The sequence below is a fragment of the Panthera tigris genome, chromosome C1, assembly GCF_018350195.1.
Source record: "Panthera tigris isolate Pti1 chromosome C1, P.tigris_Pti1_mat1.1, whole genome shotgun sequence".
Classification (NCBI taxonomy): domain Eukaryota; kingdom Metazoa; phylum Chordata; class Mammalia; order Carnivora; family Felidae; genus Panthera; species Panthera tigris.
This window is the reverse complement of record NC_056667.1, coordinates 48,197,426-48,209,570: the sequence shown is the minus strand read 5'-3', so window position 1 is coordinate 48,209,570 and position 12,145 is coordinate 48,197,426. Positions and strand designations below refer to the sequence as shown.

Here is a 12,145-nt window from a genome sequence, read left to right as displayed (position 1 = left end):
ATGGCTGAAACCTTGACTAAGCTGTAGTCGGGAAGCCTCTTCAGAGCCCCTCAGACTCAGGATGGCTATGCCCCTGCCTGCCCCTTGCAAGCTTCGGGGTGGTAAGACTGTGGGCAGCCCCAGGGGACCGCCTGGTCATCGGGGTTTCCCTACACCCTGCCCACACCTCTGTAACAGACCCTTTGTTTGATTTTACTCCAAACTTTGTGCGTCATCTGTTCCCTGCCTGGACCTGACTCATACCGACACCAGCATCCTCTGGGTCCTTGCTGTCCTCTATGGACACTGCTCAAAGCACCAAGAGCACTTTTTTTTGGTTTGTAATGACCCTTCTGGCAGGACCTTATCGTTTTTCTTTGCATCCCCCTGCCAAGCTCAGTGCTTGGTACGCTTGTGTGCTCAGAGAAGGCTTCAGAATGAATTAAACGGAAGGACAAATTATTAAAATAATGAGTAAGAAAGAGGGAAATCCCTGCTGAAACGGCCAGGGATTAAAAAAAAAAAAACAAAAAACAAAATTCAGAGAAGGAACATTCAGTCCCAAGTCAATGGAGGAAACCTACAATTACTTAGGACACACCAAGTATTTCTTGAAACCACAGTTAAACTAACTGCCAGACGTACAGGGAGATTCTTCCTCCTCATGTAGAGGACATTTTCCCAAGTTGGCAAAGCCCCATTCTCTCTGCATGCACGGGGAAGCCTGCTCGTCACATGGCAAAGATTTGCTTACAAATTATTAAACTGCGCTTTTAAAATTTTTTTCTAACACACCTCCTTCTTTTTGGCGAGGGGCTGCTTTAAGGGAAGAAGTGAGTTAACATTTATGGAACACTGACTTCCAGGCATGGACCTTGGTGCTCATGAACTCACGAGCATGTACCCCTTCAGCACAATCTATCAGGAGGAAATAGCGTTATCTCTTTCGGAAGAGGAAAACAAGGCTCAGAGAGGTAAGGCAGCTTCCCCAAAGTCACAGAGATGACCCCATGCTCTTTCCATGACTCCACACTATCTCCAAAGAATCTTCTAATCCTGCTGGGTTTTTGACAGGTAGTCCTGAGACTCATGCACCAGGTCTATGGTCCTCCCGAAGCCTCTGTTTGCAGGAAAATCGGAACTACAATGTTTCGAGGCATCCAAAACTCTACCTCTATACCCACTGGTGCGCACCTGCCTTTTACAGGACCCAATGCGAATGTGTTCTTTTCTGTGAGTGCTGGGTGAAGGAGGGGAGAAGGAAACTCTGCCTGGAATGGGAACTATTTTATCTGATGCATTAATGAGTTGAGCAGAACCCAAAGCATTTAAAGGCAGATGCACTTTGCCATCACTCGTCAGTCACAGCTTCCCGACGCAGAGGAATTCCAGCCAAAGAAAAGGTCCCTTTGTCTGGAAGTGTAACTGGTCCACGGCCAGAGACAAAGGGTCCAGTTTCAATCGGAATCCAAATAACGATTAACAGCCTTTTCATTCAACAGCCTGAAGAACTGTTTCCAAAGCAGAACTTTCTGTGAAGCTGCTACCCGCCCCTGCTTCTGAGTCAGCTCAGGGACATAAGGCCTGGAAGAGGACCCACTTTCATTAAGGCTGGAGCCGCAGTGCCTGGTCAGGACCCGGGTCACTCAAACTGCCCTGCTCTTGGGGCATTGTCACAGGTGACACGTTAGCCAGTGCAGATCTTATCTCCCCTCCTGCACAGAGGTAGGAAGGCTTCATGGCAATTAGAAGGCTGGAAATTGGAAAGTCACTCGAAGATTACATTTTAAGTCTGAATCTTATCTGACTAGCTAGCTGACTTTTAGATAAAATGTGGTTATCGGTTTTCTCCTAGGGAAAACTACAAGGTAATTTGGGCTCCTTTTTTAGGTCTTTCCTCTTTCAGCCTCAGCACGGCCCACGTCCCTAGGTTATGGACACTTTCAAGGAAGAGTAATTAACACATTGGCACAAACTACTCAGGAAAGCCAAGAAACCTGGGTGAGCAGCACAGCGTAGGGGACGCTTAGCCTAGGCACACCCAGGTCACAGTCCTAGTTCTGTCCCTCCCCTCCTACTAATGTTTGACTTTGGACAGTCAATTTAATTGACCCTCCTAGCCTCAGTTTCTTTGTCTGTAAGATGGGGCACTGATTGCTACCTTTTGGCAGTTTATGAAGTTAAACATATACAGAGTGATTCTAGCAACACACAGTGGGAGCTTGGTTAATGGTAGTAATTTCTATACTTATTACCCTGATACATTTCCCCTTAGACTATGTGCTTTTTTATACTGTCCTCTGGCTTATGCCTCAGTCTATTTATCTCTAAGATGGGGATGAAGAATTTATTTAGTTTGATCTCCCGAAGTGCAGGGGTTGACTACGCCCCTGACATTTGGTAAAGCTCTCATCCGCAGAAATCTGTATCTTCTGGAGGGGGCAAGAGTGATATGAAGCAGTGTCAAGGGCAGGGACCTTGATTCACCCAGGTGTCAGAGGTAAGGAATCCAGGTGACGGGGGAGGGACAGCAAGAGATCATGATGAAGGGAGGCTACTGAAGGATGGACTCCTATCACGCTGGAGCTGGAGCTGTAGGCAGGGTCCAATCCCCTCTATTTCCCTTCCCTTGCTCTGCTCTGGTGCCTGGCCATCCTGGGGTGGGGGGATGCCCATCTCCAGGAGACACCAGGGGAGAAGGGACAAGAGGCATGACAGCACCAGTTCCAGAGGGACAGCAGTCCAGGGAAGGCTCTGTGATACAAGCAAGCCTCCTGCCAACGGGGTCCCTTTCTTGAACGCTGAGGGATCAGCAGCGGGGATCCTGCTCTGCTGTGTTCCTATCACAAAGGGACCAGCCCATGCTTCTGGATTTTCCTGATATGTGTCATAAGCTATGAAAGAATCACAGGATCTTGGGGTCTCAGGGCTCAAATTCCCATCTGCAGCCAGACCCCAGTTCCCACAGAGCAGCTGGGCTCAGAATTCTTTCTTCAAGACAGCTTCCCCATCACTTCCTCCAGAGCGCTTGCCCTGCCCGGTCCCAGGTCCAAACCAGGGTGAGGTGTCCTACTATGTTTCCGTGACACTCGGTGCTTTTCTCACTCTCAGCTCTTGCCACACAATATTTGCACAGTGGTTTGTCCTTTTCAATAGACTCTGAGCTCTCTGGGGGCAGGAATCCTGTCTTACCCATCTCTGCATCTTCAATATTCCCCACAAGTGTGCATCAGAAGAGGTGCTCATACTGTTCCGTAAAGGCTTAAATTATGTCCTAGCCCTTGCCGACCCCTGTCATTTCTCAGGATCATTCAAAAGATGCCTTCACAGAGAAGTCACTTTCTCCATCATGGCTACAGACACTTAACAGTGATCTTAAGAAACAAGAATACATTTTAACCTAACTACGCAAAATAATTTGGCACATCACTTGTACCCTGCTATCTCTAACCCTGTCCGGTTCTTAGCCGGGCATATTTGCTGCCAAGCCCAAAGTGACCTCCTCTGTTCCTCCTCAGACTTACCTGTAATGTCTGCATGCATCTGCACAAAAAGGGGATTCTTGCTCAGGCCTCCACACAGGAAAAGAGTGCTGAGAGAGTGCCCTGCCGCCTCCAGGGCCTCTATGATGAGGCGGGTCCCAAACTTAAAGGGAAAAAGCAGAAGAAAGCATCAGGAGAGCAGCAGCACAAAGAAAAGCTCTGGAACATTTACTAAGTGTCCACCCAGCACCAGACAGACACCACACTGAGAGCTTTACATGCCCTGTCTCGGAGCGCTGAGACGCCGGGAGACTGTGTCGCTTCTGATCACACGGCGAATGAAGTCACAGAGTGGGAATTCCAATGGGGGCCTGATTCCCAAACCTGCTTAATTACTATACCATTCGCTTCCATCAGTAGTTACACGACATTGACAAAAACAGCTGATGGTGCTACCACAGTCCACCGGAACCCACACGTCATGGGTGTTTGCTGCGGCCCCCGATGCTCTAGCAGAAACGAAGCATGGAGTGACTGGCTGGTGGTCTGTGGTTCAGGCTTCCTTCCCTGGATAGGAACTGAAGAGGTTGGTGCTTTGGAAAAGGACACCAATAAAATCAGCAGCAGAAACATGAGAAGAGAGCTCTAGCTGCATGAAGATGAGAGTAAGACTTCAGGCTGGCAAAGGGCTGACCTGTCCTTTATTCTCACTGGAAGCCAGGCAGCGGTTCTCCAATGACAGTTCTGGAGCCCGCGGCCTGGGACGAGGTGGGAATCCCGTGCTCTGGTTTGTTCATGGCTTCACAGTGCTTCATTTCAGCCCTCATGTGCTAGGATCTCCCCAAAATGTGTTATGCTCCTCATCTTGCTAAGTTTACTAAACTCAGTACAAATCGCTGATGCTTGAGAAAAGGACAGTGCTGTGGGGTCATCAGGGTGAATGCCAACATACGATTCTTTAGTTTTAACTAGGATACATGAAGAGCTAAAAATCAGTTTATTTAGAGGTTCAAAAACTGGAAGTTCATGAGTCATCATTTATTTGGGGTCAGGATTCAAAACAAAAAGGTGGAGTGTGACATGACTTTGTGAGGCAGCCACATGAAAATGGTTGAGAAAGTGGCTCTGGAGGGAAATGAGAGAGGAATGGTTTTTTGATGGTGAGAGAGAGCCCTCGAGATGTTTAGAGAGCGATTAACTCTGAGGGATGACACAGTCCCAGGTGTGGACAAGGGGGTGAGTTGACCAAGCAGAGGGAGGAGGAGGTCAGGGAACGTAAGAAGGTCAAGGATCTAGGAGGCCACAGATGGGATAGCCACTAAGAAGGCAGGGTTAGGGCTGGAGAGAAAACTGTGAGGTGGTATCCTGCATGTTGCTGGGAAGCTGGTACCCAAGTGTGTAGAGAAGAAGAAGGCAGTTTAGCATGAGGGCATGCCCTATCAGAGGAATAACCAAAGTAAAGGAAGAGGGTTTGGGAAGTGGCCAGGATGTCCCTCTGACCCACAGGGGTGGGATGCAGGGCGAGGGAAGCCTCTTTTGACAAGGCAGTCTGGAGAGCTGTCTTCCCTGTGTCTGGCGGTGTCTCTGGGAGAGGGAGGGGCTAGAAGGGGGGTGGGGCATGGGGCATGAAATCCTGAATGCTGTGTAGTAAATTAGGAGAGACGGGGGCAGTTCAGGAGCAAAAGCTCAGCAGTTCCAGCCCAGGGGCCCTCAGCTCTTCGTGAATCTGGCAAGAATATGGATTAGGTGAAACTTGGGCCTCCAAAAATAATCCACAGATGTAGTGTGTTAAAAAAAAATTAAAACATGTTGTACTGTATAAGGCCAGATCCTGCTTATTGCATGTGGCTGATTACCCCCAGATGTTCTTTCTTAAGCTTTTGGGGGGTCATGAACCCTCTTGAGAATATGATAAAACCTACTGACCTTTCCAGAAAAAAAGCCACTTACAAAATAGTATTATGAATGATTTTAGAAGGTCGACAGATGCCCTTATGTCCACCATGGATCATTTGGTGTCTGTGGATTCCAGGACACTCTAGTCTAATCAAGGGGCATGAGCCTGTAGTAGTTAAGAACATGGCTTTTGAATTCAAGAAACCTAGGTTGGGGTTAAGACATTTCACCTACCTCTTGAATCAAACTGTATGGAACCTAAGACTCAATTCCCATTTTTTAAAAAGGAATAGTAACATCACATTCATTTATCTTAAAACTCTACAAATTGTCAGAAATGTTAACACGCAAGTAACATTTTTTTTATTATGGTCTTAGATTCGATGAAATACAGTAATACTTATTTGCAAGGTTGCTGCTATAGACAGCGTATGCACAACTCACACAAGGGTGTCGGGTACATGGCAGGTGTTTGGACACGAGCGCTATCTTGGTTATTAGCTATACTCGAGGTGCTCTGCTACGCATTTTGATGTCGTCTCCAATCTTATGACAAACTCAAAAACTGCACCTTGTTATCCCCATGTAGGAGTTCTATGACTTGCCTGAGGGTCTGTGTTGGGGGAGGACAGCTTCCCCCCAACATGCATGAAACTACCATGCAAAATTGGTATGTCTGATACTTCTGAAACCAGAGAAGTGTGGTTCATGTGATTAGCGGGCCAGAGCCGAGGGTAACACAAAGCACATTCCCTTGGGAAAAGGCAAGAAAGTATCGGCACAAGAGGCACTCCCTTGGGAGGGGCTGTGACAGCCTTGCCTCTCCCCCATGTGGCATTGTTGGCTGGAATTTCCCACTCAGTCAGTAACAGGGCATTCCCTTCGGGTGTCCCAGGCTCCACTCTGTGAAATGTCCCACCCTCCTTAAATGCCCTGCCACGGGGCTTTGTGCTAAAATGATTTTGTGCTCACCTTTCTGGAAAAAATGTTTTCACAGAGAAATTTAAATTAAAATCAGGCTAGTCCACTGGGAATGTACAGAACCAAATGCAAATCGAGAGACTTCAAATGCAAATAGTACTTTTTAAGGGTCTATTCTGAAAAGAAAACTATAGATGAACAGGCTATGGATAAACTGGTTGTTTGACAAGTCTTTCAATTCAGTGTGATCAAGAGAGAATTTTACTTCATGGAGAGTTTCGCACAGTCCCAAGTTAACTTCATTACAATATCGCTTTCATTCTATTCCTACAAAATACCAACCACGTCTATTCACAACATATAGATGCTAGGGCAATATTCAGAGCTAATGAAACAAAAAAAACCATTTTTTTCCCCAAGTTGAACATCATGGGAAAATATCTGTTATCAGAATACTTCTTTGAAATGCACATTTCTGCCTGAAAGATCGGCATACTGTCTTACCTTTGCAAAACAGACTGAACTACTCACAATTCAGTTGACCCCACAATGAAACCTTATTTAAAAAAAAAAAAAAAAAAAGGTCTTAAATTTCCTTCCCTTTGCGGTATTATAAAGGTCATTAAGGCGATGGACAGAATAAATATGATAGCTTTTAATACATGTACAACCCACTGAATACAAGATTGATTTTCCAACTGTGTGGTATTTGGGAAAATGTAGCTGGCTGGCTCCACCCAGCCCGCATTATATTTAACCTCATTTACACGGAAGGGGGGGTGCCTCTGTGAGGCGATCCTGGCCAAAATAACAAAGTTTGCTAAGATGTGTAAAATAAAAACTGGCCATAGAAATGCCTGGAAGCTTATTTCCTCCATGTAGCATTTACAAGCATATCAAAAAGCAAATGCAGGTTGGGAGAGTGGAAAGAGCAGAAGATCGGGAGCGAGACAGACACTTCTCAGGCTCCACATGTGACTCTACTGAGCACTAGCTTTCTGACCTCGAAAAGTGCTTTTTCCTGTCTGTGAAATGAGGACAAGCTTGCCTACTTACAGGGTAGCTGTCCTAGGCCACAGGTGGGTGGGTGGTACTCTGGTGCCTGGCACAGCTAGTGGGTGTCGAGGAAAGGCAATGGTCATTATCATCACGTGATGGTGCCCCTGGGTCTGCCTCTAGGCATGTACTCAGAGGACGAGCAACACACAGCTCAGATTTTCCGTTTCAACGTGGTCATTTTATTCCACTCAAAGACTTTCATGCAATGGCACTGTTGGATCAGAAAACCAAAGTTCCTCAATACTCCATATAGCTACTTTTATTTTAGAAAGCCGGGGCCACCAATTCCAGCTCTGCTACTCGGTAAGCTACATGAAACTGAGCAAGTTAAGTGGTCTTGCTTAAGTGTAGGTTTCAAACCTGCGGAATGGGGATTCTAAGACCTAGTTCATTAGGTTGAGTCACATGATGTTTGTAAATATTTAGCACAGTGCCTGGCACATAATACCCCAAAACTAAATTATTCATCATGATTATCATTATTAGCATCAAATAGGATCACTAAATAACTGTCTTGACGACTGATGCCCATTATTCTCCTTCATATTCATTTTACTATTTACTCCCTCCATTTTGACAGATACCAGAATTACCTGTTTTTGACCAAGGTCCCATAAGTAAGACCAGCTGATCGATGCCACTGAACTAGCCAAGCTATTAAATCAATGACAGTTGCTTCAGGAAGATAGTCAAACTGGCACATAAATAAACTAAAAGGACTGTTTCATCCAATCCAGTTGGCCTGGGGCATATAAGACTGTATGTTCTTAGTGGTTGGAAAGCTCTACTCTCTCATCATAGCTACATGGACAAATGGGGACATGAGAAAAGCACTTCTGTTAGTGATATGGATATATGGAAAAAATGTATGCAGTTCTATTATTTGAAGGAATAAGGTTATGGAAGTGGTATATGGAGAAACAAAATAACTGAGCGGCATATAAATATGTCCACATAACAGGAACCAGGAAACTTTCTGTGTGTCTCTGAAAAATAAATTTTGAATCAGAATTTACTGGCCTGATTTTTCCTTTCTGTTGGTCCAGGTTCTCTTACCAGAGTGGCTAAGCCTCGCTTGATTAGCTATAATTTTGGGGGTTCCTCCCAGCTCTGAAACTCAGAAAGCCATGACCCGCTCTCCAAAATGCACTTCCTAACATGACCACCTCTGGGAGAATAAGAGTCCTTAGAGAATGATGTTTGAGCCTTTAGGAGTTTGTTTTCACTTTGGATTCATCTTCAGCATAGGAGTTCCTAACACTTTAAATTCTCCCCTCCTCTCCTTAACCATCTGAACCTCTTGCTGAAGCTGCTAATGACCTAAAAACAAACACTTCCAAGTTCTAAGGCTGCTTACTATTTAGAGGAACCCTATAATGAATCCTTTTGTGAAGGGAACAATGTCATGTGTTTCATAAGTGTGCACATTCTTTAACATCAGCTTTTCTTAATGCAAGCATACATGGCATCTGCTTCTATTTAATTGAGTTTGGAAGACAAGTTACATACATAACAACTATGATGCTCAAAGGCTTGAGCTCCTTTCAGCTTTCAGCCATGTGAAGTGATTAGTGAAGCAGGTGAAGAACTTCATCAAGATTTCCTTCCTAAAAGACACGCATCTCTTTTTGGCAAGCTCCCTTTTAATTAACAATCTCTGTCGCAAAAAGCACATGATGTATCTTGGAGGAGCATGTGGTCTAAAGTTTATTGATAGCCCTCGCTCTCTTTAAAAATGGCATTAAAGGGTCTTACAGCAATGGCTTGAACTGTGGCCAGGTAGAGAATGGCAAGATCATCGAGGTCCTGAGACAGTTTCAACCCGGTGACCTGGAGGGATGAAGAAAAGAAAAGAAAGAGATGGCCAAAAGAAGCTGCCATGGATAGAGATAGTTCCCATGAAACACGTTCAGATGTGTTTTCTTGCCCAAACAAGTTCATATGCAAATCCCCTTTTTGTGAGCTGAACGTGAAATGACTACCAAACTGTTTAATCTCCAGACCTGGGAAAAACTATCATTTCTTCTCTAAAAGAAAGTGCCCTGCCTTGTATTAAACAAAAACAAAACAAATACCATACGGAAATCGTGTTTGGTATTCCTTAGCATGGAATTAAGTCTTTCTTCTTCTTTAAAAAAAAAATGTTCTTTTATTATAAACACCCACTTTCTTCGGCTTAGAGAAATCAACACGGAACAGTGGCATTCTAGTAAAAGATGATCTTATTCTGAGCTTGCTGTTGTCAGAATTCAGTGTAAAAGCATCGAGGGGGTATTCAGAGTAAAATAATATGTCTCCTATAAATGTTATACCTACTAGGGGATAATTTACAATCTGTGGTTTGCAAGGGAATCCCATTAAAGTCAATCGGAACCACATGCTTATATGGAGTATGTCAATTTCTGAGAGATTCCAGAACTGAACAGGATGCTAAATGTAGATGCCTTCAAGACTTGTTCAACAGTCCCTCCTTCACACTTCCCATTCATTAACATCTTCTCTTGGGATATTTCTAGAGGGTGAAAAACTGCGGGGTTCTTCAAGCCTACTCTGAAGTTTGTGGATATCAATACCAGAATTTGCTCTGTATTTTCACATTACAAAATTAATCAACGTAACATAGGTTTACTCAGAGCCTACGGTGTGTATGATCTTGAGTGCAATGAGGTGGCGACATTAAAAGAGGAGAGCTGAGCAGTCTCCCCAGGTCCTTTTCCTTCGTCTCTCCAGTCCCCTTTAATTACCCTCTCCAGACTGCCCTCTGAGCCAGGACTAAGGGGCCGTATTGACCTGTTGCAGGGCAGACTCCATTCTGTCACCAAAACCAGAGACCTGAGGGCACTCTCCCCTGACTTTTCCTTTCTTCTCGGATTTACACAGTCTCCCAAGTCATGTCCATTTATCTCCCAAATCTTTCACGAGTCCATCCCTTCTCTTCGTCCCGTTGCTCACTTCTTCAATCCAGGCCACCATTTTGTAAGTACTTGTGCTGACATACAAACCTGATCAGGTTACTCCCTGTTACAAATTGTCCACTGACCTCATTTCGAGGCAGAGATGCCTATGCTGTTTTATGTGCTCCCTCTTTGGCTTGCCCCTGCTTACTTCTCTAGCATCTGTACATGTCCTTCCTCACTTAGTATTCTCTGCTCTAGCTATTCTGACTACTCACTGAAGTCTGTTGATGCAGGCATTATCGGATTCAAGTAGAGCTACCTGCTAATGGTTTCTCTTGCCAAACAATTGGGTGACCAGTTGAGAATTTGAGCTTTGATTTTAACACACGGGAACATGAAGATTTGAACGAGAGACTAGAGGGGAATTCTGGGTATGCATCTTCCCAAGCCAATAACTCGAGTGTGAAGGAACATCCCTTGTAAAGTTCCCCAGAGACCTAAACACATAGTAAAAACACTGGCAGTAAAGGAGAACATGAACACTGCTGATGTTATAGAAGTTCACTTCATAATGTGTGTAAGGAAATAACGTGCCCCAGGGAACACATACAATGGAAACCAGAACCTAGCTGTTCTGACAGACTACCTGTGATACTCACACAGTATCTCCAATGCCTAGCACTATGTCTGGCACATAGTAGGTACTAAATTACGATCTGCTGAATGTGTGAATTAATGACAATGCCTTTTCCCTTTGTATACCACTGTCTTTCCTAACATCCTAGCCTTTTGTGTCTAATTACGCGATTACGGGAGGATAATATTTACCACCTCAGCTCCTCATATATTCATAGAGGGGAGGGCCATTTACTCCATGCCCCAAGAAAGAAGAGTGGAAGATCACTTCTAGTTGCTCATTCCAGGCTTTCACCCCACCCCACCCCACCCCACTTCACCGCCCAGACTCGACACTTAGCTTCCCTTATCACAGTGGCTTAGAGGAGATCATCGGGGTAAAAGAGCAGCCCATTGCTCATATGGAACCTTTGTGTGAATTAGAAAAAGGTGCCCCCTCCAGGCAGACTAAATGCAAAAGGCATCCCATTTGGGAGAATAAATTATAAAAAGGAGAAGAGTGGGCAGGATTTCAGCCCTGTCGTATGTCCCTGCAGCCAAATACCTCATGTCATAGACCAGCACTGTATCACATGATGATCCTGGATAAAGATCGCTCATCATGAATGGTCTCTCTTTTCTCTACTGGCCTGGCCTCAACAGCATCTGTGCAGCTTACCTACTGGGAAAGCCAACTGGGACAAGGCCTAGAGCGGCCTTCCAGAACCAGTCCAGGAGGCACGCTACCTCTGGCTCCTCTCTCTGGTCATCAATGTGAATGAAGCTGTGACCCTTTGTGTGACTGGGTTATGTGCATGCTTGGCAGACTCACATCTCCCCGTAGGTGGGTCCTGAAGACCAGATTTGGGTACAGTGTGATGGGGTGGGGAATAAATCTGACTTTGGATATGAGATACATTCTGCTATTAATTAACTAGGAACCCTATTGCTGTGTATGACATTTATAGTGTAACTGGTTCTTATATCCTTCTTGATTAGCAAAAACCCGTAAGACAGGACGGATGCAATATCACCAGATTTCATTTTCTTTTTTCTTTTTTAGTTTTCTAGGTACACTCCACACCTGGTGTGTAGCCCAGTGTGGGCTTTAACTCACGACCCTGAGATCGAGACCTGAGCTGAGATCAAGAGCCGGACGTTCAACCGATGGAGCCACCCAGGTTCCCCCAGATTTTATTTTCTTATCCTGCAGTAAATAATTGTAAGACTTTCCCCACAGTATTAATATTCAAGCAACAAAAGTATCATGGCCCCTTGTCTAAATGTCTAGTGCCC

The 12,145-nt window shown here is 45.0% G+C and overlaps 1 protein-coding gene across 10 annotated transcripts in view; it reads right to left on the bottom strand.

Moving 5' to 3' along the window:
• Positions 1-12,145, bottom strand: part of FGGY (FGGY carbohydrate kinase domain containing) — a 417,204-nt gene that overhangs the window by 82,368 nt on the left and 322,691 nt on the right. For 9 of the 10 annotated variants that reach the window (XM_042997390.1, XM_042997396.1, XM_042997397.1 and 6 more), the window contains 2 exons: positions 9,093-9,167; positions 3,504-3,624 (listed from right to left, as the gene is read on the bottom strand). In XM_042997390.1, coding sequence (XP_042853324.1) covers positions 3,504-3,624; positions 9,093-9,167 — 196 coding nt within the window. The remainder of the gene's footprint in view (positions 1-3,503; positions 3,625-9,092; positions 9,168-12,145) is intronic. The other variant, XM_042997395.1, reaches the window with a different exon arrangement.